General features: G+C 37.4%; 1 protein-coding gene across 3 annotated transcripts; it reads left to right on the top strand.

Annotated features, from left to right (window-relative positions):
* Window positions 1-27,833, top strand: BVES (blood vessel epicardial substance). 3 transcript variants are annotated; one of them, XM_053460037.1, is made up of 9 exons: window positions 1-188; window positions 10,462-10,698; window positions 14,459-14,583; window positions 18,269-18,456; window positions 19,002-19,110; window positions 21,736-21,903; window positions 24,284-24,425; window positions 26,023-26,125; window positions 27,355-27,491. In XM_053460037.1, exons 2-8 carry the CDS (start codon window positions 10,473-10,475, stop codon window positions 26,088-26,090), a joined length of 1,026 nt encoding a protein of 341 aa, XP_053316012.1. In that variant the 5' UTR covers window positions 1-188; window positions 10,462-10,472; the 3' UTR covers window positions 26,091-26,125; window positions 27,355-27,491. The 3 variants fall into 3 exon arrangements, with proteins under 3 accessions (XP_053316012.1, XP_053316011.1, XP_053316010.1); XM_053460036.1 differs by lacking the exon at window positions 26,023-26,125 and adding an exon at window positions 1,416-1,455 and having other exon boundaries at window positions 5-188; window positions 27,355-27,833; XM_053460035.1 differs by lacking the exon at window positions 26,023-26,125 and having other exon boundaries at window positions 6-188; window positions 27,355-27,833.
* The last annotated feature ends 20 nt before the right edge of the window (window positions 27,834-27,853 follow it).

The raw sequence follows: 27,853 nt of genomic DNA on the forward strand, positions 1-27,853 counted from the left end.
TCCAGCAGTCAGTAAGAGCTGCAGGCGCTGCTTGGAAGGGGAGTGTGCGCGGCTCCGGGCAGCGGCAGCAGCAGCCTCCCCTCTTCATGCCTATTTTAGTCCCGGCTCCCCGGCCGCCGAGCAGCTTCTCCGCAACTCCCGCTCACTGAGCAAACTTTTCCGGGCCAGCCCCGGTCAGCACAAGCCAGGTAAGGGGACAGGGGGTGCAGTATAATTTGGGGATGGGGATAAGTCAGGGCTGTGACTGGAAGAGGTGGAGGGAATCTCAGGTGTTCTGGGACAGGGACTGGTCTGTGATACACAGCAGGAGACTCTGAGCTGCTCACACTCAACTTAGGACTGTTGGGGACTTCATACTTAAGTGATGAGCGCAAGTGTTAGCACTGCTGCTGCTGCAGTGCGTGGGATTCAGCACTAAGAATGTGATCTGATCAGATAAATATTACACTCAGTCATCTAGAGCTTATTATTGTAGTGTAGAGAGAAAAAACGAGCTTGACACCTCTGTTACTCCACCTGCTTTTGATGTGAACTCCCTAAGGGTTTGGTAGGACTGCTGTGACATTATCCCAGTTGTTGTGCAGTTAGACCCCCTTCTATATTGCTAGACATCAATAAATCCAATATCAGGTTATTTCCAAATGACACAACCTGCTTCTGGGTGGAGATCTTCACTAGGTCATCATAACAAGTGCCTGGGTACTGGAGGAAATGGCAATACAACCCAACATCAGTAACATGAGATGATTCACTGAATATTTCATAGGGTCTTGATCTTCTCTGAAGTTTTCCATGTAGAAACCACTATAGAGAACGGTATATGAACAATACACGTACCTCCATTACAGATGCCTTACATTAGGAGGCAGTGGTTATTTTTCTTTTTCTTTTTCATTTTTACATACCATAAGATGTACAGCATGGTGCAGCTTTTAGTTTACAAATCTATTTTTTTGCAATGAAAATATTTATTTTTCAACATCCTAAAATTAAATCTCAATTTTGACAATATTTCCTTTTGTGCCTGCAACACCTTTATTAATAACCAGTTTTGTATTTCCTGATATTTTTCCTGTTTTATATGCATAAACGGGCATTGTTAGGTTTCTGGGCAATCTAGGGTTTTAGCCAAATTACTCCAAATGGATAAAAATAACTAAGTTAACATTGTAAATGGGTTTAAATTCACATAACTTTTATATAACTTGAACATTTGACAGCATTTTCATATTTACCATATCAACTATTAACTATAGGACAACTCTGATTATACAGCAACCCCCAAACTTTGAATCTTAATGAAAAAAAAATGAATTGGCCTGAATTTAAGACAGATTGGAAAAAAATCAAAACTACTGTTTCTTTAGTTGCCCTCACACTCTCTCACTTAAGTGCTCCCGTCTCCTTTTCCGCAGCTCCGCTTTTTCTCTTGCCTCTTCTTGTTCTTCAAATACGGTAATACTTTGGTTTATTATTGGAAATAATTCTGATTACCAAGGCCATAATTGATAACATGAACAAACAGAAAATTGTTGGGATCTCATTTGATGTTTTTTTAATTTATACAAATATTTTTGATTAAGCCAGTAGGGTTTAAAACAAATGAAATTAAAAGATCTTAAGTAAATAGGAGAATGCAGTGATTTTTTTGTGAGTTAGGGGTAAATGTGTTTTTTTAAGAGCTTGTTTTATTACACATTAAAATATTTCATTAACTGAATTAAAATAATATTCACATTTAAATATCTCACCAAGGTATACTTTTTGCACTTTTTGCAGATACCTCCTTTTCAAGACCATAGTAACTTCATTAAATAACCACTGAAATTGCATTGAAGGGAAGCATGTTACTCTTATAGTAAGGCGACAGGCCTTATCAAACATCTATACCCAACCATTTTGGGACTAGATTAGACAGAAGACTTGATAGGTCACAGGTTTAAGGCGATTAGGCTTTTTTGTTAGGCTTCTTGGACAGTTTCCAAACTTAATGTTATTGTTAATATTTTCTTCTCCCCTATTAGCAGAACAGACTCTGCTGTTGCTCTGTAAAATACATGCAATATAAAATATCATTCCAGTGTGAAGGCTCGAGATTCTCTTTCCCCCTTGTAAGCCACGCATAATATGTTAGCGACTACTTTGTAAATGTCTTAGGGAAACTTTTAAGGACAAATCACAATATTACTAGATCATTGTATCACTTGAAGTATTGCAAAAAACATATTTTTCCATATTATTTCCCTGTATACCAATCAACATAACAACACTAATAAAAAAACAGTCCTGACCTCCTTGTAGTTGTACATACACTATATGGACAAAGGTTTTGGGACACCTGACCATCAACAGAGACTTTGATGACATTGCATTCTAAATACATAGGCATTAATATGTCGTTGGTCCTCCCTTTATGGCTATAACAGCTCCCACTTTTCTGGGAAGGCTTTCCACAAGATTTTGGAGTGTTTCTGTGGGAGTTTTTGCCCACATTCATCCAGTAGAGCAGTAGGTCAGGCACTGATGTTTAACAAGAAGGACTGAGTCGCAATCTCTGTTCCAGTTCATCCCAAAGGTGATGGGGTTGAGGTCAGGGTTTTGTGCGGGACAGTCAGCACCAAACTTCCTCCCAATTGATTGTCTTTATGGACCTTGCGTCGTGCACTAGGGCAGCATAGTCATGCTAGAATAGAAAAAGGTCTTCCTCAAACTTGGAAGCGTAGCATTGTCCAAAATCTCATACCAAGACAACTTTGTGGGAACAGTTTGAGGAAGGCCCTTTTCTATTCCAGCATGACCTCTCAGATGCTCTATTGGATGAATGCGCACAGAAACACTCCAAAATAGTGTGGAAAGCCTTTCCAGAAGAGTGGAAGATGTTATAGCTGCAAAGGGGGGAACTAACTACATATCAATGTCTATATTTTTAAAATGCTTTCAAAAAAGCCACTGTTGGTGTAATGTTCAGGTTTCCAATAATTTTGTCTATATCGTGGATATGGCGTATATGCCTATTAATGTCACACATCGTTCTGTTTCTTTCCTCTGTGCTGATTTATTCTAGACCCATATTAAGCTTTTTTGAATTACTGTTCATCATATTATTCACATTACCGAAGCTATTTCATAGACAACGTCAGGAAGGAATCCCACAGAGACGTCCTACATGTGCATTTACAAGTCTGCATAGATTGCCATGCCATAAAGCCCACAATGACCTTGAAATCAGTCAATGTGTTTTTTGAAGAACTGTATTAAGGGAATAAAAATAGGGGAAGTAAAAGTAAGATTTTTACATGCCCCCATATGGAATTGCAAATAAACATACCTAAATAACAAGTGAAATGTATTAAATAATTTTACAGTATTGAATATACTTAATATTTCACTGGCAAATTTAATTTAATTTTAATACAACCTAGAAGCACAGATTTTGTGAGAATGATTGACACATAAGTACTTACATTCACAATACACAGGCTTGAGGAACTTATCTTTATTTCACATGCAGTTAAAAATAAACACTTTTCCCAATAAACACTTTGAAAATGGGCAGTCACATCACAGCTTAACACTATGTCTCAATTCACTAAGCTAAGTCCAGACTTCTCATTAAAAAGCACATTGCACACTTAATGTATATTCGCCAATGAGCAATTAAACTCCCACACCACAAATCCAAAAAATAGAATTTAATGGCAGAGAAGAATCATTCGGCAAATCTAGTCTGCTCATAATGTAAGACTCACACCTTAATCAGGCGTTAATCTCATCTTCAACTCAGGATAGCCATATGCCTATCCCATGTTTGTTCACAGTCCCTTACTGTGTGACGTCCTACCACTTCAGCTGGGATGTCTGTTCCACTTACCACGTACCACCCTCTCAGTAAAATAAAACTTCCTTACAATACATTAAAGCCTTTGACCCTCTAGTTTTAGATTTTGACTTCTAACATTTGAAATAAACTTCCCTCCCGTACTTGAATGTACCATGTTTGCTCGATTATAAGATGACCCTGATTATAAGACAACCCACCCCCAAAATTTGAATAATTAATTTAGAAAAAAAAGAAAAAGCCTGAATATAAGACTACCCTATAAGAAACATTTTATTAGTAAATATTAATTCACATGTAAACTAATTTTTTATATTTAAAAAAAAACTATGATTGAGAAAAGTGCATTTTTTGTTTTTATTTCCTTTTATTAGCCAGCCTGCCTCCCAGGCATTTTGTTTTGTGGAGAAACCTGAGTACTCATAGAGTACTTCTTAAAATACATACTTCTTTAGGGGGCTATAAATCAAGCTAGTAATGGAATAGTAATACTTGTCTGGAAGAATGGACCAAAAAAAAATATATACTGAAATTCACATAAAAAGGATTCAAGAATGTAACCCTCTCTAGTACAAATACGATTTTCACTTCCAAGTATCTTCCAAGTATCTCCAAGTATCTTGTATAGTCTATCTTGGCGGCATCAGAACTGTAATGGTGTGCAAGAACACCATTTTATCACACACACATATATATGACATAAAATCCTTATAGAGGAACTGTTACATCAGCCATAACTGAATGTGTGCTGCATAATGTATGACAAGTGTCTAACAAATCACTTTTAGATTAATTCTCTCTACCTGTAGAATGCATTCTGTACCTTTTTACTTGGTGATGTGACATAAGGACTATAAGGCCTGTGCCCTTAGTTATGCTCATTGCCCCACAGTAGAACAGTGGCTGTCGGGTAATTTGTTGTTTCCTGAGACCTTCTGTTCAAAATTACATTGTGAAGCCATATGAGCATACCTGGGAGCTTTCTAAATGAGTTGACCCTGAGAATCTTGAAATGTTAACCCTTCAACAGCCCAAATAGTGACTCCCCAAATGTGTTTAACCAAATTGGTCTAATCATGTAAAACTGAGCCATCTGCATTCAAGTAGGAATATAAACCTGGTAGCAAATGCATCAATTGGGAGTCTTAGGATGATCAGAGCAATGTAAAAAAGGAAATAATCAGTTCCAGACTGTGTGTCCCTGAAAATCTTCTCATTTACCTCGAGACCCTGAGATTCCATCAAAAACTTTTGAGACTCAAGATCAAACTCCTTGAGTTCCCAGGTATGCATATGAGGGACCATAGACAATTTGCTGTCATTGCTACAAGTAAGATAGTATAACAAAGCATGCGTGATGTCATACTTATAGTACTACAATAAATCATCTCTGGAGAAAACAATAATATACATCTTATTTTTTTCATGCAAAATATAATAGATGAAGTCATGTATTTATGAAAAAAGGTTTATAATCAAGAAATGCAGACAAACTGCAACAACCCTATCAACAAATAAAAAAAATGCCCACTTCTCTCCTGTTGGTGCATATTCAGCTTTTTAAGTAATGCCTGGTGGGCCTTATGCGAAGTCGTTGGTTAGGTAGGCATGCTTAAAAATCCAAGTTTTATTACCTGACAAAAACAATATTATTTTTCTAATTCCTTCATAAAAGATATAAAAAGGTATGTGCTTGTATACCCTGTGTATCTCTACCTTTGTAGCTACGTTATGGGAATATTAATTATTAGCCCCTTGACATTCAACCTTTATCCTGTAATAAGCATAAGCTTGGTTTTCTCTGAGGGCTTGGGGAATCTCATATGCTGTTGCACATAACAACAATGAAATGTCTTGGAGGGAACAGAATGTCATGACTCACGTTTTCCACAACAACAAGGAAAATGTCTTTATATGTTTCTGTGTTTTTATTTGTTTTTCTTTCTGTGATGTCTCATCTCGTGCGCGATTTAGGTGCTGCCAGAGATACAACTTAAAAATACTTTAAAGTACAGTATTGTTCAGGAAGAAAATAACAAAAATGCAGGACCTCCTAGAAACATTATACAGTTCATGACAAACCCCAAGTATGTTAATCCGATAAGAGACAAAGTGAAATATAGCTGGATTATTACTTGGCTAGAAGCCTTAAATAATCAATATAGGGTACCTTTCCAAAACATACAGTATTTATTTAACCTTGTAATAAAACCCATTGTTCCTGAAGAAGTGATATTGCCCCTAACATTACTTTTCCTCTTGGCTTTCACCTGCATGGCATAACCTTTAATTTCTCCTATACCCCCAAATAGTCTCTGTAGTAGGCAAACACATGGTATATAAACATTTGGACAAAAAATAACACTAATTCAAATTATATTTATATTATTATTTAATTATATAACAGTGCATTATCTCTGCGTGGTAGATCATTTTGAAAGAACCTACATAATTGCCAAATTTGATGAGTTTTACTTTTTTTGGTTAAAGTGTTTCAAGCTCCTATTTATAGCAATATTATACCAATGATTAAAAATATCTTTCATTCAGATCAGGATTTAAAAACACTAATGATAGACATGACTTAACATCTCCTATTATTCGTTTTTAATGTGATATTCTGTATTACCATTGTTTTACCAAATGTTATTCCAAACTCTTTTAGAGAGAATCAATTGCTATAATTTGTGTTAGTTCTTAGCAGGGTTATACCATGTTGAATAACACACAAAATTCTTGAGATCAAACTAAAACAGACAGCAACTTAATAGTGCATCTCTATTGTGGAGCTCTCTTGTGCCATTATAAAGGAAATAACTGTTGAGATACCAGTCTGATCCTACTCATAAAAGCAGTCCAGAACTGAAATGCAAGGCATAAGGGAACCAACAACCCAAGACACGCATTTCACGTGTCTCGTCAGTGGGATGCAGATGGTATCCCTCTGGCCACAACTGAGCAAGGAAGTCCTTTACACTTGTAGTGAACCCCATGAGATCCCTGGACGGTGAAATAACATACAAAAATGTTTAAAATCAACTTAGCTGAGATCAGATTAATAGCCTGCTCTACAGTATGTCCTCTCTGGGGAGCATCTGAAGTTAAAAACATTTTAGGTGCTAGCTGTTCTCAGTTGAGTTATCAAAGTTTTTTGTGTATAATTTCACCTTTCTACGATCTCTTTATCACAAGTGAGATGTGGACCTCCTTACTTACTTGTGCCTAGAGGGATACCAACAACACAACAGTGACTATATACTGTATGTCTGGGGTTGTTCGGTCTATCGTGCCTCATATTTCATATAAGTACTGCCCTTAAAGGGTCAGACTGATATGTCAATAAAGATTTTTCCTCTGTAATGGTATAACCTAATGCTTAAGATGCTCACTGAGTACCTGCAGCCCAGTGCAAGGTTATTCTGCAGCCCAGCTTTCAGAGACTCAGCGTTTGCTTATTCTTTCCCTTTCCCCGTTCCTGCACTCCTGGACCCCCCCCCCCTTATTGACCCTCAGCTTGTTTTCTGCACCTCTTCTATTCTGCTACCTGCCTTTAACTCAGACTGTCTGGCCACATCTTTTCTTACTCCTTTTGGATTTGACGCTCCTTGACTTTTTTTTGTTTGTCGCTCCATGATCCTTACTTTTTACTATTTGGTTCCAGACTAACCTATCGGAGTGTACCCCATTACAAAAGGAGACGTGTTCAACCAAGCTCATCTCCCTGCACGTGATATGCTTTCTTCCAGTCAGCTCTAGAACTAGCTTGGTGAACGTTGTGTGCTGGGGTCTATTCAGATTTCAATGGGAGTGCTTTCCTGCCTGTGATTGGCTTTAAGTGTGTGGTGGTGTCAGGGATAGTAAACTGTACCCAACCAGCCCAGGTTCCCAACTGATAAAACAAGAAAATCAGGGGGGAAAATCCAGTTGATAGAAGCTTAATGTGTTCAGCCTTCCTGTGTCCTGTGCACATATGAGAATTTCCCCAATACTCGGCACTGCTGAATGGAAGATGTCAGGAAGCAGCTACCACACACTTCCTGGGCAAAGCTGATTTCCTAAATATATCAGAATGAGGCAGTCATTTTAATTCAGTTGTGGCAACAAGCAGCTCTAAAGTACAAAAGAAATTTAACTTTTCTATGAAAATGATGGTTAAGAGAGCAAAATAATTGTTGAATTATACAAGATAGGTTAATAATGTCCATTTCTGCACCCTTTTTGGTCATTTTCCAGAAAATGAAATATGATATATAAGTGCAAGGTTTTGTAATGCTAAGGAAACTGGTAACAGCTGCCATATATGTTTATTTTTTTAAAGTGACACTCAAGGGTAAAACCAAAAGCTGTGCTCACTTTAGAAGAGTGCTTCTAAGAATAGTCTGAAAGGGTGCAATATTCTCACACAATGTGAAAAAAATAAGACCTTATCTCATTTGCAGTAGACTGAGAGTCCTGGGATGGCAGCCAGAGCTACCACATATCAATCAATACAATAGGAATGTCTCCTCTACGAGTGAAGTGTCAAAAGTACAAGAATATAACATTTGAAAGAAAATCTCAGCCAAAAATCGTTTTTTTTTTACTGAAGCAGAAGTGAAAAAAAAGTTTTTTGCTATAAAATTACCAATCTAGCTTTTGTACACAACATAAATAATTATGGGTATTTATAGTTCTTTTTTATGACATGTTCACCTGACAATGGCCAAATATTTTTTTATATGCAAGGCTTAGCAATTTTAGAAAGTTTTAAAAAGCTGTAACAACGCCTAAGATATTACTAGTGCATGCTGCTGTAGTATGTTAATGCATAGTAATCTGGCGCATCTGTTCAGTTGTTGGGAGTTTACATTGGGTAGCAGTGAGTGCTTCATCTGGTTAGTATTCATTTGCAAATGTATTTTGGGCAGTCTGGTAATATGTGTATGTATGTTTAAAAGTCAATCCTGAAGTAGTTTATCAGAAAGATCACCATAAATTACATTACTTTTTTATATAGCAGGTTCTGTAGCACTGGTACAACAGAGTCAGTAGAATATTTTCAAATAACAAACAATAATTCGAGGATCGGAGAGAGGACGTCACCTGACGCGTCGCCATATTGCCCTCAGTTCACATTAAGGCAAAATGACAGGGCATTTGGGCATGTCCTCTCCCCTGATAGGAGGATCGGGGACAGGACATCACCGCAATAGCTGCTGTTTTGGCAGAATTTCCCGCCAGGCTGTGTCCGCAGAGATGTGGACGAAGATTGAAGAGAAGACAAAAGATAGAAGAAAAATAAGAAGAAAAAAGGGAAGTGGAAGTGGTCGGCAGATAAGGCATGGAAACATTTAGAGAGGGTGAGAGAATGAGAGCGTGAGTGAGTGAATGTGGGCAACGAACAACAAATTTTGTTCCTGAATTAAAAATGTCCCGAATTTTCAGACCAACCAAATTGGTAGAGAATGAAATTAATTGCCTGAAAACCAATGGGCCAAAAACGAACTGAAAAATTGGTCTGAATTGTTTTTTGGACCATTTGCCTGAAAAAATAAATACGTTCTGAGCAATTGTCAGGTGTGTAGGGATTGGAGCACAGTGCAGAGAGACACCTGATAAGTTAGCAGATGCAAAACCAGTTTATTCCACTGAGCAGTAATAGACAAAAAAAACAGAAACAGTACCGTACAGCAATCCGGGGTTTGGGGTAAGAGAGTATCTGCAAAGTCCATAAGAAAGCCGAGGTCATAGTCCATATAATCCAAAAATGAGTATCCAGGTATAATAAGGTATAGAAAATACAGGAAGAACTTGAACAAGCAAGCAATGATGGACTAGTGCTGGGGGTTTAAATAGTCTGCCAAAACCTGACTTTTCCCCCCAGATCCCAGAGACCCTCCTTCTCCAATAGTACATGGTTAGTGGTGACCTGTCCGTCACCGCTGGTCTGTCCTGCTGCGCCATCGGACCGCAGGACACGCCCCCCACCATCAGCAATGGACCAGCACTCGCCCTACACGGTGCGCGTCGCACTAGAGGCCGGGAATGGTCGGTCTGTGGATGGAGGTGCAGGCGCCCGGGTGTGTCCCCGCCGGGTAAAGACCCTCGAAGACAGCGAGGAGAGTCCATGACACAAATAATCTTCTTCACACATAACTTCTATACCTTTTAATTTATAACTTTTAGAACTTGTAATTTTTTAGTTTGAGAGCACCTTAATGAGTATTTTATTTCTTTACGACCACTTGCCCTTGAATTTGTTCTCAACTACTAGGTAGTAATGGATGCATGTTAGTGTATTTATAGTCAAATATACATGTTCTGTGAAGTAGCAAAGGTAACCCAAAAATATGCATTCATAAGCTTTGCCCCCCCCAAATGGCGCCATTAGTTGTACGTTTTCATTACAATCTTGCACATAATGTATTCTGATTTTAAGAAGTTATGCAGGAGAGGTTCTGATGTATCTACATCTCTGATTAGAAATGTGTCTTCAAAGTGATTCACAGCCGGTTGAAAAGCTTCAATGATCACATGTGCCACTTTACCTTGTTTTTAAGGAATATTTATCTGCCTCTGCACAGCAATATATTCTATTAAACGTAAATCTAATATCTGTATCTATATTTTTCCCTTCTGCTCAGATTTTGGAATAATGGATACAGAGAATATATTGATCACTATGCTGCCCATGAATTTTACTACGGATGCTGCTAATGTCACAAAAGTGCCTTTGTATGAAGAGGAAGCAGTGTGTGGAAACTGGAGAGAGATACACCACCTTGTTTTTCATTTAGCAAACGCGTGTTTTGCTATTGGAGTGGTAGTTCCTACTACTTTTAATCTACATATGATTTTCCTGCGTGGAATGCTATGTCTAGGTAAGTTATGGAATTGTTTTTTTCAATCAAAGTTTTTGTCTTTCTGTGTATTGCCTGTATATATCAATCCTATGGCCTGTATGAAGGTGCCAGTTTCTGATCTTATGACCTACACTTTGATATTTATATCAAATATATATTAAATATCTGATATTGATATATTTACATATCTACATTCTTAATCTCATACACAAACAAAACATTATGTACCAGTGATAGTCAATTGGAAGTGCTGCAGCTGCTTCTTGGCTACAACGCTCATGATCCCATACAGTCATTCTGTGCAATCAACTATATATTTACATTAATAATAATTGAAATGAATTGTACAAAAACATTCCATCATTATAATGTGTAAGAATAGCTCCCTGAGATCTGCATCTTATATATATACTATATATATATAGGACAAACAGCTCAAGACACCCTTTAATGCAGCTTCAGATGGCATGGCTATTCTTCATGCATCAGGGTACCTCAAGGGTGTGTATTAGAGTGAAAAGAGGAGATGGAGAAACATTCAAATTAAATACAAGGACCCTATACCCCACTAAGCGCACACACAAGAATAGTTGAAGATTATTTATTCAGCTTTGGTCATTGCTTAAAGTCTCCAACCGTGACACCCATACATTGAATTTTTATTTCAACGTATATGACACCTCCATTAACTTTGCAGAAAATGTACTAAAATTGTCAAAAATAAACCAATTTAAACCAAATAAAACTATAAGGGCTGATAAGGGCATAACCAGAAAAATCACCTATAGAGACTGCCGGTGTCCAAAGCCCATCACCTGAGTGTATGCCTAGGAAGGGTTCTGCACTTTCGCCCTTAGGTTTGTGTACCACAAGTGCATCCATACCTCAGAAAGTTGGCTCAAGCATGGTACCAGCCCACAACATATCACCAATCATCATAAAGGTAACCACCAACAGCCCACTGACCCGTCACATTTCTAACGTCCAACTAAAAAAGGAGGAAGGAATTTATATAGCCTTGCACCCCCACCCCCCCGACTTCCTGCCCTATTAGCATAGGGAGGAAGGTTCATAGGGAAGCACGCCAAAATCATATGAAGGGCAACAGGTTGAGAATCCATGTAACTCCTTAGTTACTCAGTATGAGGGTGATCCTTGCTCGGTCAAGGTGCCCCTCCCTTGTTTCAGGGCTGGTCTTGACCTTCAGTTTCAGTAGAAAGTTCTGTTGCACTTTATAAGTGCAATAGGATTGTTTGCATTTTAAAATTGTGTGGTCATATTTCTTAGATAACTTGATGTGTTTATCCATAATCCAATCTCATGGTCACTAAACTGGGTGAACATGTTACTCACCGATCCCCAGAAGACATGTTTCAAAGTGATTGCATTGTTTTTTTCTGTACTAGATTAAACCATTAATACCATTCCGCACATGTTCTGGAAAGTATAACCGAATAAAAATGTATATTTCCCTGCAGTAACCAGTTTACACCAAGAAAGATTAAAAAACGGATTATCTTTCTTCAAATAATTAAAAATGTCAGTCACTTTGATGTCTGCACAGTGACACCATGCTCCCATGGTTTCAGATTATGGAAAGAAAATAAAAAATAGGTCAGATATTTAATATTGGCTGGAATTAATGTCATAGCTTGACACACGATTTGTGACTCCGCTGGCACTATGGGCAAAATACATTCATTTATAGTTGACATATATCTGTATTGATGATTACATATTTGACATCTCAGAGTGATTGGTAACACTCATTTAAAAAGAGCCTATTTAAATGATCATTAACTGTCATATTATAATAATTGTATATCTATCAAATATACGGTAGTTTATATCACACAAATCTAAGATGCTTTAATACATTTGTTTTGGAATAAAACTTCCTTGATAGCTGTGGGTCAGTTCCTCATACATTATTCTAAATGTGCATTTGCCCTTGTCCTTTTTCCATGTAGATTGTAATCGCAAAGCCTTTCGCTTGTGAAAAGTTGGTTGCTGTAGACATTTGTAAATTAGTTCCTGTTCCTGAACGTGAATGTCAAAAAAACCTAGTGGTAATAATCTGCGCATTTACTGAAATAGAGGCAAATGCCCGGTGGGCCGGGCGGCCCAGGGCCGGATTGACGTAGGGGCTGATGGAGCTGCAGCTACAGGCCCCTACCTTAAAATAGGCCCAGTCAGAACCTGTGTGCAACACAAATTAATGCAATAAAAGTGATGGGCTAGAATACTCTCCCCTGTGATCCTCCAATAACGCGTTTCGCCTTGGGGCTTTCTCAAGTGTTCTAGCCCATCACTTTTATTGCATTAATTTGTGTTGCACACAGGTTGCACTATTATTTGTTTCTTTTATCTTTTATGTACATCCCGGATTTTGATCGATTTTAACCCCAAAGGGGTAAGCTATATCTCTTTATTTGCATTCTCATTTAGTATGCCATTTTTCCTGCTGTAAAGACTCAAATCTTAATCAGTCCTTGCTGTCTTATATTCAGGAGAGTCATATGTCTATCCCATGCATGTTTAAATTATGTCGCTGTATTAACCTCTACAGCTTCTAGCTATAAGGCTATTCTATTTATCTACTATAAAATCAATATATATAATTACGCAAGAACAAATGAAACAATTCCATGTGCTTATATAAAAAAATCAAATAAATAACAATAAGTGTAAAGTAAAGTGCAACTTATAACACACCTCGTGAAAAAAACACTTTAAATTTCCACTCACATAATACACATAATAATAAACATAAAGGTGTAAGCGCACATGCCCCAATACACAACCTTAGAGTAAATCTGTATATATATTTGCATACAATGTGGTTTAGACCTCTCTTTTAGCCCTGTAAATTGAGACACAGAGAGATCATAGTGTAACCCATAAATGCAGTAATGATTTTAATGGGGTATAGAGTAAACTCACATGAGATAGAGCAGTGAACAGGCTCTATATAAACAGCTCTGGGTGCCCACTTAGGGTGTAAACGAAAGGATGCCTTCCTTCTGAACCCACTCCAGGCAGTAAAAGGATCCACACAGTTCTTTACCTTCTGGATTCTTTTATTATTATAATAAGGAGAACCAGGTATGAAAACCTATATTTCCCCAAACAAGTATATTTAAAAACACAACGCGTTTTGACTTTATGTCTTTTTCAAGTGTATTGTCCTTATCCTCTGGTTACATATTTATAATGTGCCTAACACTGGTTTTGGCGCCAATTTCACAGACTTCCGGTTTCCGATAGGGGACTTCCTGTTTCCGGTACGTCACTTCCGGTGCAACCTCCGGTTTCTGCTAGGTCCTAGGTCCTGGTGTAACATTTAGAGTGCCCCTTACAATTGGTCCAATATGGGCATCACACATTGTAAAGGCATCACACATTATAAAGGCTCTTATGGAAGGCAAAATCCGGCAGCCATTTTGGAAAAGGGCAAAAAGGGAAATACTTACAGAAACCATTAAAATTCAATAATAAATCCAAAACTATATATATACGAATTGATAAAATATGTGTTGCATCCATATATTAATCTTGTATAACAGACTGAGTATAATGTAACCCTTTATTGTTATCTATAAGAAGAGAAAGAAAAAAAAAAGTTCATACTATTTGGTCCATATTAAGAAGACTCTTCCTATATATATATATATATATATATATATATATATATAGTATGTGGTTTTAAGTGTTACTTTGTAATACATTTTTTTCATTACAAAATATATTAATATTGTGTCATAAATCTTCTCTACAGGATGTGCTTTTTTTATTATGTGGGCAGTTCTTTTCCGATGTGCTTTGGACATTATGATATGGAATGTTGTCTTCCTTGGGATCAATTTTCTTCATTTTGTTTACCTGGTTTATAAAAAAAGGCCTGTAAGTATCACATTTAAAATTGTACTAAAAAATGTGATAAGTTCTTTCAACTAAATGAACTAAATGTGGAATCAGTGCTAAAGTATTATAAAGAGCCTCATTATTTAAATTAAACCAGACTTTATGGGATCAGAGGTTATGGTGCAGGTTAAAACGCTGAAAAAGAAGAGTATTGAATGCCCGGACCATAAAATACAAAGAGTAAATGCAAATGTAACAATCTCCATGTTGATTAATGGATTGTGAATTCCATGTAAAAAGATTTATTAACTCTTTGGACCCATTTAGTTTGAAATCATGCAGCTAATAAGATTTGTCATTAGTATCACCTGTAAATGATTTTATGTTTGCAAGCATAATTAAACTGACCTAGCATTTCCTAATGGTAAATCTTACAGCATGGTTAAATCTTAAAGTTGTATTAATGTTCAATAAAATGTTGGGGGGGGGGGTTAAGATCTAAAATTAAGATGTTTACTAGGATCTGTAACTTTCCCTCATTTTGTTATTTTGCAATTGATCACACAATAATACTGTTTACAGATGAAATAAAAAATACCGGTAAAAAAAATTAAAAAATTATAATAATAATAAAAAAATATATATATATATATACATATATATATATATATACCAGACATTATATTTACTCGTTACTTGACGTTTCTTGTTCTCAGGATTAGTAGGATTACTTTATGCCAGAGACAGTTTTCAAATAGTACAAACGTTTTTGATGGCTCCATATTAACCATGCACGTGTATTTTTTGTTTTACCTAAACTCAATCTAGCCGATAGACCGCCTAACGATAATGCTAGAATGTTGTGGGATGTGAGGCACACAGTGGCCTGACTTTTGTGGGGCCCCCATTGACAACACCATGATTAAACTGCCATGCCTTTTATTCAGTTCATATCCCTTTTTATATGTATGAAATCAGCATATTATTTAATAAATATGGTATTAATAGTTTGCCCTGTATACCCTTAGTCAGCTGCTTTATCACTTATCAAATGCCCCACCAACAGGTTGGTGACCATAGTTGCTCTAACAACCAATCAAAACATTTTTAACATCATACGCGAACACCCACACGCTCACCATGCACTAACATTCCCATACACGCTCATTCTAACACATGCACTGCCTCTAATATCATACAAATGCATACACACTCTCCCTCTCTCGGAAACATTAACCCTAGGCTCCCTGACACGCTTAACACCATACTCCGACACACGCTCATGCCAACACAATACATTCAGATCAACTTCTCTCCTCTTTATCTTAATTAGCCTAGGTCTGTATCACATGTGTCATATATACACTGTTCCCTAAAATGAAAAACACAAACATAAAACATTACCTTGTCTACTCATACTATTCTTGGCACAAAGAGACAGTTGCCCTATGATAAAGTTGTAACTTTCTGATTTCTCTAGTTAAGCTGTAGTCAAACAATTAAAACTGACCATGACAGTTACCGTATTTATGGCTCCTTTATTTTATTTGTATATACGTTTACAGTAAAATGAAAATGTATTAATTCAGATTGTCCTTACAGTTGTTGAAAACTGTTCAACATAAACTATACCACCTAAACTGAGCTGTACAGTAAGAGATGGTAGATTTGAAGATAAGCTTTATCTTATTATCTAAGAAATAGGAGTAAATTAAAATGATTAAGATTAGAAACCTTAATGGTTCTAAAATCTCCAACTCCAAGTCATTTCACCACAGATTACAACACTATTTGGCAATATGTTGTTCCAGTGTAATCTTAAAGTTTTTTTGAAATGGCACTTTTAAGATAAATATTTTATATTCCATGTTTCATAAACCAAGTGGCATGCAGTTTCACTTATTTTTTTGTGGGGGGGGGGGGTTCACTCATGTCTACATTGCATTACTGCAATGTAGACATGAGTTACATCTCAGTTACATCTCAGTTACATAACATTAATACATTATCCTGCTTCCTAACTGTAATTTGTGTTTAGAGGATTCAACATTTTGTAAAGCAATCTTTATTTTTAAATACATTCTACAAATTATAGGGAAGACCTACATAAAGAAATACTGTAAACTGTACATTAAGGGATAGATTATGGTCAGGTGGGGACCTGGGGTTACAAGGGTCCCCTCCAGTATAACATATAATGTAATGAGGGTACTTTTTATTCACACTTAGAGAGTCACAGTACAAATCACCATGGGGTTTTTATTTTTTCCTGGCAAGCTCCAGGAATCATATTCAAGGGGACAGAAAGGGATTCATAGACTTAGCCTGGGGGACCATCATGCAAAGTTTATATTCCCACAAGACTGCAATAAAGTTAGTCGACTAACTCAATGTCCACACATAACCAATGATTAATTATATAAGACAGTACAAAAATGCATCTTTACGTTTGTCACAGAAGTCGCTTCTGTCATTGTGCTGCCACATTGACATACATAAGATCCCCAAAGGCATAAGCACATGCATACGTATACAAAGGTGGGCTGGCCTGGTGGACAGAATGGCACTAGCCTCATGGGCCACTCCAAAACTATTAAGGAAGGGCCAGTCTCAGAGGCCCACTCTCAGAGGCAGGGACTAATTGAAGCATCGCAGGAGACTAGCGACCCCTCTACTAGACATATCATTCAGGGACACAGAATGGAGCTGATGAGATTACATACACAGGTGTATATATATATATATATATATATATATATATATATCACATACATACACACATACACACATACATACACATACACATGAAATGCATTTTATATTATAGGATTTAATAGGAAGCCTTGTGAACCACGCTGATTTCAGATTTAATAATATATTTATATTAAAAAATATACTGTATTTTTTAATTATACGACGCTCCCATGTATAAGACCCATCTTAATTTTGGGGCCCGAAATAAAAAAAAAAATATATTACATAAAGTTACTGAACTGGCTGTCTGGGCATGATATGCATGTGATTGATGTTAGCTGCTAGCAATTGTTAGCAATCACACTCCTATCATGCTCAGGCAGCCAGTACATACACATCACTTTCAGCCTCCCTGTGCCCCCTAAACACGCATCCATGCTATCACACATACAAACACACACACATATATTCATTCATTTACTCCCCCACCCTTACCTGCAGATTCTGGTGCTGCTCACAGACTTCCGTGGGGGCCGTTGTTTCCCTCTGCGTTGCTCGAACAGGAACGGAGCGGAGTCATGTGATGTGATGTACATTCACGTGACTCCACTGGGTTCCTGTATCGCCTCGACGGATCAAGAGAGGCTGCTGAGCAACACAGAGGTAAGCAGCAGGTCCCCTTTCCGGTAAATAAAAAAAAAAATATATATATATATATACCACCACTGTATAAGATACACCCAGTTTTTAGACCCCACATTTTAGACCCCACATGTCTTATTCATGGGGAAATACGGTAGTACAGACATTTTTTACCAGACTTCAGCAGTCTCAGACAATTAACCCCCTCCATTACCAGACATAAGCTGTCTCAGACAATTAAACCTCCTAAACCTTCTATTGGTCTGCCTGCCTGCCTCACTTGTTGTGATATTTAAGTTTCTGTTGATTCCCGCATTTCAAATTCTACCTTCCACTGAATACCTTAACCCTACAAATATGGAAAACTTGATTTTAATTTGTATTTCAGATCAAGATTGAAAAAGAACTGAAGGGGATCTACTGCAGGATGTTTGAACCACTTCATGTCCCTCCTGAGTTATTTAAGAGGCTCACTGGTCAGTTTTGTAGCATCCAGACGTTAGCAAAAGGCCAAATGTATGCAGCAGAGAACAAAACTTCTGTTGATGATCGCTTAAGTATTTTACTTAAGGGAAGGTATGTAAAAGAAAGGGATAGAATGGTATACAATAGACAATAGTGAATTTTGATTCATACAAGTTTCAATTTTTACCAAATTGCCAATTTTGTCATTTGTACTAATCTCGGAACACAAAGTGAATGAAAACAAGGCCAATATCTCCGAATGCTTTTAAATAAATATTTATTTGGCTTGTGTGCTGGGTCTACGGTTGTAGGTCTAAATCTTTTAGCGTTAATTTTTGAACACCACTGCTTGCCTCAAGATACAACCACATATTCTGATATTTGGGTCTCTGCACTTGATCCATATATAATATTATATAACATGGATAACCCACTTCATAGTAGATGTCCCGGTAAATTTTATGACACCCATTGTTGGTCCAAGATCAAAGACAACAAAAAAACTTACTGGGCTTAACCCTTTTCATGTGTTTTATGATTGGCTAAGCCAACCATATGACTTCAAACTATACTTGTTTTTAATGGTGCAGTATTGTACAAAAAATAACTTCAGATATATAGTAATATATTTTTTGTAATTGTAAAAACACTTTCAGGATGAAGGTTTCCTACAGAGGTCATTTTCTTCATGACATTTATCCCAACTCTTATATTGATTCTCCTGAATACCGATCAACAGAAATGAACCGTGGTGAAACATTTCAGGTAATCCATTAAGCAAACTGTTTTATAGGGGAAGTTATCAATGTTACAGAAACAGAGTTTGTGCAATTCCTGTTGGTCAGCTGATCACATACACTATGATCTGGAAAGCAGGGTTGCAGAGTCCCGCTTCCTGATAACTGTGTGAGCAACAGACAGGTAGATCCGAGTGAAAATAATAATAATAAAAAATTTAAAGGGACCTTTTGATGGCACCATGAGATAATCAGAGGTTCCCCCTTTATTTAAACGAGCTATACCTGGGATCTACAAAGATGTCTATGTTGAGCAATATAAAAAGTAAAACTGAAGAAGTTATTTTTTACAAAAAAATTAAAAAATTAAAAAAAGTATTGATCTTATAAAGAATGTCTGTGTAGAGATGCACTGTGTATATGAGTGTCTATTCTGACTCACTGGCCTCCATCAGAAGAAGAAGAGCCATCAAATGTTTATCATAATTGTTTGCAGAGAAGAAATGTGCTCAGGTCACATTATGAGAAGGCAAATAGAAAAGCTGAGAAAACTTAATTTAGTTTATGCTATTTAACATTTAACTATTAAAAACATATTTTTGATTGTGCTGTCCCTTTATCTGTAACCAGACACTAGAAGGGAATGCTTGCCTTGAATAAAAATTGGCTGTACTCTGTACAAACTATTAATAACAATTTTTAGCTTAATTATTTGAAGAAAAAAATCACAGTAGCTGCACTGGATATGCTCTAGGCTGGTCAAACTATCATTATTCAAATTATCTATGTAATATAATAACCAGAAAGTGAATCACATACATTGTATAAGATTTACTGCTATTTAATTCAAATTAATGTAGATCACCTTGTATAATTGTATATTTTATGACAGCAGAAAGTAATTGTGCCTCCGGAATAAATTTAATGGATGTTCTTAAAACTGCTCAGAAAGTAAAGATTTTATTGATGAAGAAATCGTTCAGACAAGCAGTGAAAGGCAATGTATGTAAAGAGATTTTAGCAACAAATGTGTAAAAACACAAGGAAATAGATTTTTACAATGTTTCTTTAACTCTCATTAGGCCCAGTGGTTTATAAACATACCGTATTTGCTCGATTATAAGACAAGGTTTTTTCCAGAGCAAATGCTCTGAAAAATACCCCTCGTCTTATAATCGGGGTCGTTTTATAATCAGACCTCAACTAGGTCTGACTATGAAACTAAGATCCAGATCCCCCGCAGCGATGCAGGATCCTGGATCCGCGTAGAGCTCTAAACGCTGCCCGGACTAAGCAACCCCCCCACACACACACTTACCGGTACTTCTGAGTCCCCGGTGCTTAGTCCGAGCTCTGCGCGCTGCCTGGACTAAGCACCGGGCGGCGTGTAGAGCTCTACGCGATTCGCGTACACAACTTCCGCTTCAGCCGGGAGGAGGTGCAGCTAGCAGAGGGGGTTGTCTGCGTCCGTCACGCAGACCTTCCCCGGCTGTAGAGTACTTTTTAGAAAACAAAATCTATTTTTTTCCCCATTGTTTTAGTTTTGTGTTTTTGCCCTTTGGGGATCTCTCATAAAGTTTTGGTGATTACCCTGTCATCACTGGGCTTCCAATATTTTGGTGCCATTAGTAATCTCTCTCACACGCTCTGTCTCTCTTGCTCTCTCTCATACTCTCAATGTCTCCCTAGCTTCTCTGCCGACCGATTCCGTGTCCCTGTCTTTTTTCCTGTAGCTCTGCTTCTCTTGTATCAGCTATGTTGACCAGGCCTCCCTGAGTGCTTCTGCAAAAGCGTGAAGCCTTCGCACTGCCTTTACTCTGTTCCAAACTGGCTTTTTGCGGAAGTACTCCAAGAAGCTAGAATGATGCAGGCGAATTTGCTGAGAAAGACAGGTGCAGAAAAGCTTCTATTTCTCCACAAATCCGTCTGCAATATTCTTTCCTTTTGGAGTATTTCTACAAAAGGGCAGAACCACTGCATGCACCAGGAGGACAGCCTCTCTTCCGTTCCTCCAATAGAGGGAGAGGGTGTGCGCAGTGGCTTCTCCCTTTTAAGGAAGAGCTCCAGAAGCCTGATGAACGGAACTGTTACCGGGAAGAAGTGGATGAAGAAAGAAAACAGAAGAACAAGAAGATCAAGAGAAGAAGCAAAGCTATGGAAAAGGACACAGGGGCACAGGGTGTAGACTGTAGGGTAGCAGGATAAATAACCACATTTCCAGGAGACGTACTGTTTGCCATTCTAAATATCTAAAACACGATTATATTCTGCACCCCTGATTTAAAGATTGTTAAATTAAATTGAACTAGAGGAAAAAAGTGTGGCCTATTAGTGGGACAATATGTTTAAACGCAGTTATATACTTACAGTACTGTTACGTTTGTTACACATACCATTTTCAGGCTAGACTCAGTAATGATGAAAACATATTAAATCATTGGTGAGTTGAACAACCCTTATCTATAGTGAAATTCAAAAACCAAATAATATCAAATTCAAAAAACCAAAATATTTCTTAAAGTGACAGTGTACACTCATTACACCACCCAAGTGGTCAATTACTGTTATCAAAGTTTATGAAAATATGTTCTGATGGTTCTGTCATCTAGACAAAGAGTATCTGATAATATCATATGGTTTATTTGCATTTTAGGTCACAATCACTGCTGAAGACACCTGCATGTTCTTGTGTTGGTCTCGGGAAAGGCTAACTTACTTTTTGGAGTCTGAACCATTCCTTTGTGAGATATTTAAATATTTGATTGGTAAAGACATCACAAACAAATTATACTCCTTGAATGATCCCACACTAAGTGACAAGGTAAGTCATTCCCATGGGTGTAAGTGATGAGGAAGGTTAGATACTAGACTTGTGCATTTGGATTCGTACAAACTTTATTTTTAACAGATTTTCTGGTTTTTGTGTGTTCGTATGAATCTCCAAGGGTCGAGGATTAACCAATGTCAAAATTGCAGGAATTCTGGTGGAATTTATCCATTCGTTTGCCACATTTTGCTGCCATTACATGCCCTTTTTGCTCTATTTGAGGTAAAGTGGGAAGGGACTGTATGTGTAGGAGGATACATAAAAAGCTAGAAGTAGACAAAAATCGGATGGGGGCTGATCTCATTGATGGTTATGGTTGTGATTTATGAGTCCAATAACCTGTGTGTTTTTTACTTACTTTTTCACTCTGCCCAATCAGCATTTACAAAGGGAAGGGACAAGCACTAGATATGTAAGTGTGCTGACCCCATTTTAACTTGTCAGCAGTTACAGATGAGAGTTGGAGTGTAAAGAAGTGTAGTTGTAGAAAATGTTATGGGATTTAGTGTACTTTATATTAGTTTGTTAATGATACACAGGGACTTTTATTTGTTTTAGGGCTTTTTTTCAATTTATAAATTAACTTAGGCAAAACAACACACAGTGTGTTTAGTTGTTGAAATACTGATCCTGAGTAGAATTTATTAAAACAGTTGCTCATTTACACTACTAGCAAAAACATCTAGTTCGTGGACAACAGGAAAACATTATTATATTAATGATAATATTGGTGACAAAATTAGGCATATGTCTGCACTTGAGCACAGCGTTACTGCATTTTAGTTATTGAAATACTGTTCCTGAGTAGAGTTTATTAATCGTTGCTCATTTACACCTCTAGTTTGTGGACTACACAAAATTATTATGATATTCATTGATAAATATCAGGGGCAAAATTAGGCAATGGACTGTGTGAAATTCCTGAGTAGGGTTATACATTTCACTTTTTTATTATTATATTATTATTATTATTATTATATTTACCAGCGTGTAAATAAAATTAAAAAATGTCTGTAAAATGGAGTTATTCCGGTTTCATTAGCAGGCTGAAGCCTTTTTGCTCAGATTTTGAAGAGCCGCACAAGGTGCATGCAGCATCACCAGCAGTACTGAACATGCTCAAAGTATGGACTCACGGAAGGGGCATGTACTAGTGACTTGGTGGGATCCAGGCCGAAGATAGCTATTTTGTGGTATAGCAAGGAATAAAACCACTACCAGTGCCACCATATCTGCGCTATCACTACCGCAAGCACTGCCAGCACTCCTTAGAGCAATGATAGGCAGGGACAGTCAATTGATAGCAGCAGATCACTTGTCCAGAGGAAGTGAGGAAGAAGAGTGAAGGTCTACTCTTGCTGCAGGAGTGGACCATACTCCACCTTGTGCCCAAGTGGAAAAATAAATGGTCATCTGCAAAGTTGACGACGATTATGAGCCAGAGTAGGAGGAGTCAAGCGACATATCTTACAGCAATTTATCTGTTAGACGTGTTGCTCCTTTAATTCTGCAGAAACAGCAGCATAGCTATGCCAGGGGTGGAGAACATGCACTGGCATCACTACTTCCACAACCATCACATTCACTAATACTATCATGGAAAAAAACAGTAGTACCACTGCTACCTCGTCTGATGGGCAGGTTGCCCATGTAGTAAAGTGTGGGAGCATTTTGAGAGTGTGGGAGATGTGTGCATTGCAAGGTGCAAGTTGTGTCGTAAAGTAGTGAGCATGGATAAAGTGTAAAGGAAATCTCACCAATTCTGGTATGAACATACATACACACTACAATGCAACTTTGTTCCGGGGGGAACAGGGAGCATTGGCAGCAAACCCACAGCAGTGGTCACCAGCAGGCAGAGCAAAGAAGAGGCCTTCTCTAAAAGTGTGTCTGGTTTCCAAAACTAGGTGGGGCGGGAACTTATATTGCACAAGCCTACCCTAGCACACTTTGGGGCTTTCTATTCAGAGCAGCAATGAAAGAAACTGACATGCCTACTTTGAAGGCTGATTGAGGGTCACCCTTCAGGCAGCTGCAAGAGGCCATTGCTTCCCACTACCGCCTCCCCTGACGTACCACCTTCAGCAGCACCGTAGCACCCTCCCTTTACCAGTCTTGTGTCTCATTGTTGAATGACAAGCTGTCCAAGGCTGCTGGATAAACTATCCACTTCACCTCTGACATATGGAGCGCCACTAGTGCACAGCATTCTTTCATCAATGGCACACTGGTGGCTGCCCAAATAGCTTAGCACTACTTACTTTTACCTTGCACTATATTTTGATCTAGATTACATTTATTTATAGAGCACCAGTAAACTCCACATAAATTGGATTTATTTTATATGTATCTTTCCATTGTATTATTTTCCTAGGTAGCAAAAAAAATTGATCGCCACCCTAGTTTGAGCTCCCAGCTCTCTGTAATGCAGATGAGAAACAGCATGGCTAGCACAAGCGATGGTGAAGATGGCTTGCAAAACTTCCTCCGGGGGACATCAACTGCCTCTTCTCTGAGTAAGTGATACAGCACTGATACAACATGTAAAACTGGGTTTGTAGATGAATAAGTTAGTTTGTTTCTTTGAAATTTCACTTAATATCAAACAGAGAGAAGATATTATAGAGAGCTTCCAGACACACATCAAATTCTTTTCACAGACGAGCCAAGTGAGAAGTATGCTACACATATTTTGTTGTCCATAGCAATGGTAGTGGCATGGCATCACATGGTTCAATCCCACAAAGTTGACATGGACTAAGAGTGCCTTAAAGCACACTCAACTGGCGAATGAAGCCATGATAACCATACCTGGGAACTGGGCCAGGGCCGTAGGAAGGTTAAGGTGAGTGAGGGACTTGCCTCGGGCGCAGCTGCGAAGGGGCGCACAGCCACCCAATCAGCAGCTGCAGCCTCCAGGATTCGCTGGGGAGATCACGGATCCCCCTAACCAGCTCAACAGGGCTCCGTGGTGAATCTCATTCCTGCCAGCAATGTGACCTGGGAAAGCCATGCTTTATCTGGAGGCTCTGGGGTAAACACATAGACTTTCCAGGTATAGACATAAGTAGGGAGCATTGTGAAATATATTCAAGGCTATGAAGAAGTGACAAATAATGTGCTTTGTTTATGTGTGTGTATGGACACGGTAATGCACATCAGCTGTCAAGCATTCGGTCTGTTTATCTGTATACCTCCCAAAGGGAAAGTATAACACGTACATGGCTATTGAGGGGGCAAAGCAATTGGCCTATAACTTTCAACACTAGTTGGCTAATTAACAATATATGCCAGCTCTCCTATAAGTGAAATTCAGACAAGTTATCAAAGTTTACAGAATTATAATTAGGAAGGTAATATTTTTCCACAGTTTTACCTTCTCATTTCTCTTAATTATGCATTTATTTTGACTTCTGTTAAACTATTATTTATCAAGAACATAACTTTCTAAAAATGAACAACCCTGACTGTAAACAACAATTAGTTTATGTGTAGCATAGTGCCTCATGTTTAACCCCTTAAGGACCAGGGCATTTTTACAGTAGAGGACAAGGCCACTTATGAACTGTAATATAGTTTTTTCTGCACAAGTAGGGTTTTTGTAACCATATTCAAAAATGTGAGAAAGCATATTTTTGTAGGTTTGTTTTACTTTTTAAGGTAACTGGATACCATTGAGGGGGGTGGAAAAGGATTTTAACCCCATGTGTCAGATGGAAGACCAGGTAGTCATGTCGTAGGAGATATGTCCTTGGTTCTCAAGGATCAGTTTTTTGCGACTTATCACCTACGTCCACAGTCCTGAAGGGGTTATTGAATCAATGGTTAGGGGGAAAAAATCTGTTTTAGCATTATTTCAAATTACCATTTTACAGAATGGAATTAGATCTCATACACATTTTTTTCCAGTATTATGAGGCTGCACTATAGTTACAATTTAACTGTGATATATAACTCTTTGGCTTGCATTCAAATTATATACATAATTTTCTTCATGCTTTAATGTTTAATTGATCATTGCATATTAATTTATGTATTGTCAAGTATTGTTTCAACTAACTATTTTCATTTTTGTGTGTATAAGAAAAATTAACTCTCCGCTTTTATATTAAGGAAATAACCATCAAGAGTTCTATAACGCATATGGCACAGGTCGTGTGGCGCATGATATTTTCTGTTGATAGACTCATGTTAAAATCCGAGATTCATTCTAAAGGTACTAACGGATCAGAATTTAATATTTGCTGTTTAATAATTTTACTAATGCTTGTACAAATTAATGTGTCATTTAGATCTTATTATTGTTTTTGTACTTTTGGTCTTGTTTGTGATACTTTTTTAATTTCTGTGTAATATTATTCATTCTAAAAATGTAAATTCTAACATAATATAAACAATGATAAACCTTCTATCTTATTTTCATTAAAATTTGGCATTACTTTACTATTCTTTAACTAAACTATTGTTACAATATTTTATACAAATCCTGTATAAATAATTTTTATTTGTTGGGCTCTTTTACCTTCTTCCACATGTCTTCTCTCCAGTTCAAAATAAATCATGAATTCTCTTTGAGTTTCACTCTGTGCCAAGAATCCATCTGAACAGTAAAAGCCTTTACTCCAGCAACAGTTGCTTCCTACAAATCCATACTTTCCATTTTCTCACCACACAGCCATCCTGTCTTTTAGTATTCTTTGGGTATGAATGATTTAAAGTATAGCTGTTCAGTCACATTCGCTAATTCTACATTTTACAGCTCTATATGCTAAATAAATGTATACAATGGCAGTTACAAACTAAAGTAATCAGTATAGGTATATTACAAACAATATGCATATGGTATGTGTCTAACATGTAAGCAGTTATCTTAAAGAGCCTGCAAAGTAACACGGTTATTTTAAGTTATCTTTTGGAATTTTAGAAAATCTACTGAGATACACCTAATTTTCGGTAGCTGTCAGAAGACTGTTGGGCTGTACATGTGCTTTGATTATGACCCCCTAAGACCAGGGGCTGACAGTGTTGTCTTCTCTCCCGTAGTGAGGATAATTCATTTCTGCTCACAAATGGTAGAGGTGATCTAGATATGATCCCTCTACCTGTCTTGGCAAAAATCACATTGCTCACTGTAGTAGCAGTGAGTAGATATCTCAACTGATACAACAGAACTACAAGATGTCTTCATTAAAAAACAATTATCCCTGTTAATTCCTCCATTATCTATTTTTCACCAAAGTGATAATTTGTTGATTGTTGTTTATCGGGCAGCCTTTTTACAGTGGGTTGAGGAAATTTATGGGGAGCATATTTACCTAATGTATTGTGCACTAATGTATTAGAGAGTAATATTGCATATCCCAATTCTTTATGAGTTCATATTTGGTTATGTGCCAGCAAATGCTATTAGTTCTAACACACTGTTATTTGTAAATACCTTGACAGGTCAGTCTCCCTGTCTGAGAACTTCTTTGCAGATGATGCCAATTCAAGAGGGTGTAGAAGACGAGGTATTCGAAGCAGCACGTTCACGTAAACTGAAAGCCCAGATACCATAAGCACATACGACCAAATTACCAAAGCTGAAAGGATCCACTGTAGCCAAGAATAAGCTCTAAAGCTCTATTTAAAGATATTTAGATATACTTTTTAAACTTTGTTTAAAACCTTTTTCTGTTGGTAGCCTCTGCATCATGAGTCACACGAAAAGCGTCTAGAAATCTAGGTCTTGTAAAATGTGTAACTTAATGTTGTGACTGTAAAACTAAATGTGTGACTATTTAAAACACATATTTTTTTTTTTTTTTACACGTGAAAAAGCACATTCATCACAAGCCTTTAAGATCTAAGGGCACATATATGTATGTAAAATTGTAGCAATGCACCTCAGGTCAAGCCAAATATATCTCACTTCTAATAGTAAATGCTATGTTATTATGTTTGT

This window comes from Spea bombifrons, chromosome 3 (genome assembly GCF_027358695.1).
Source record: "Spea bombifrons isolate aSpeBom1 chromosome 3, aSpeBom1.2.pri, whole genome shotgun sequence".
NCBI lineage: Eukaryota > Metazoa > Chordata > Amphibia > Anura > Pelobatidae > Spea > Spea bombifrons.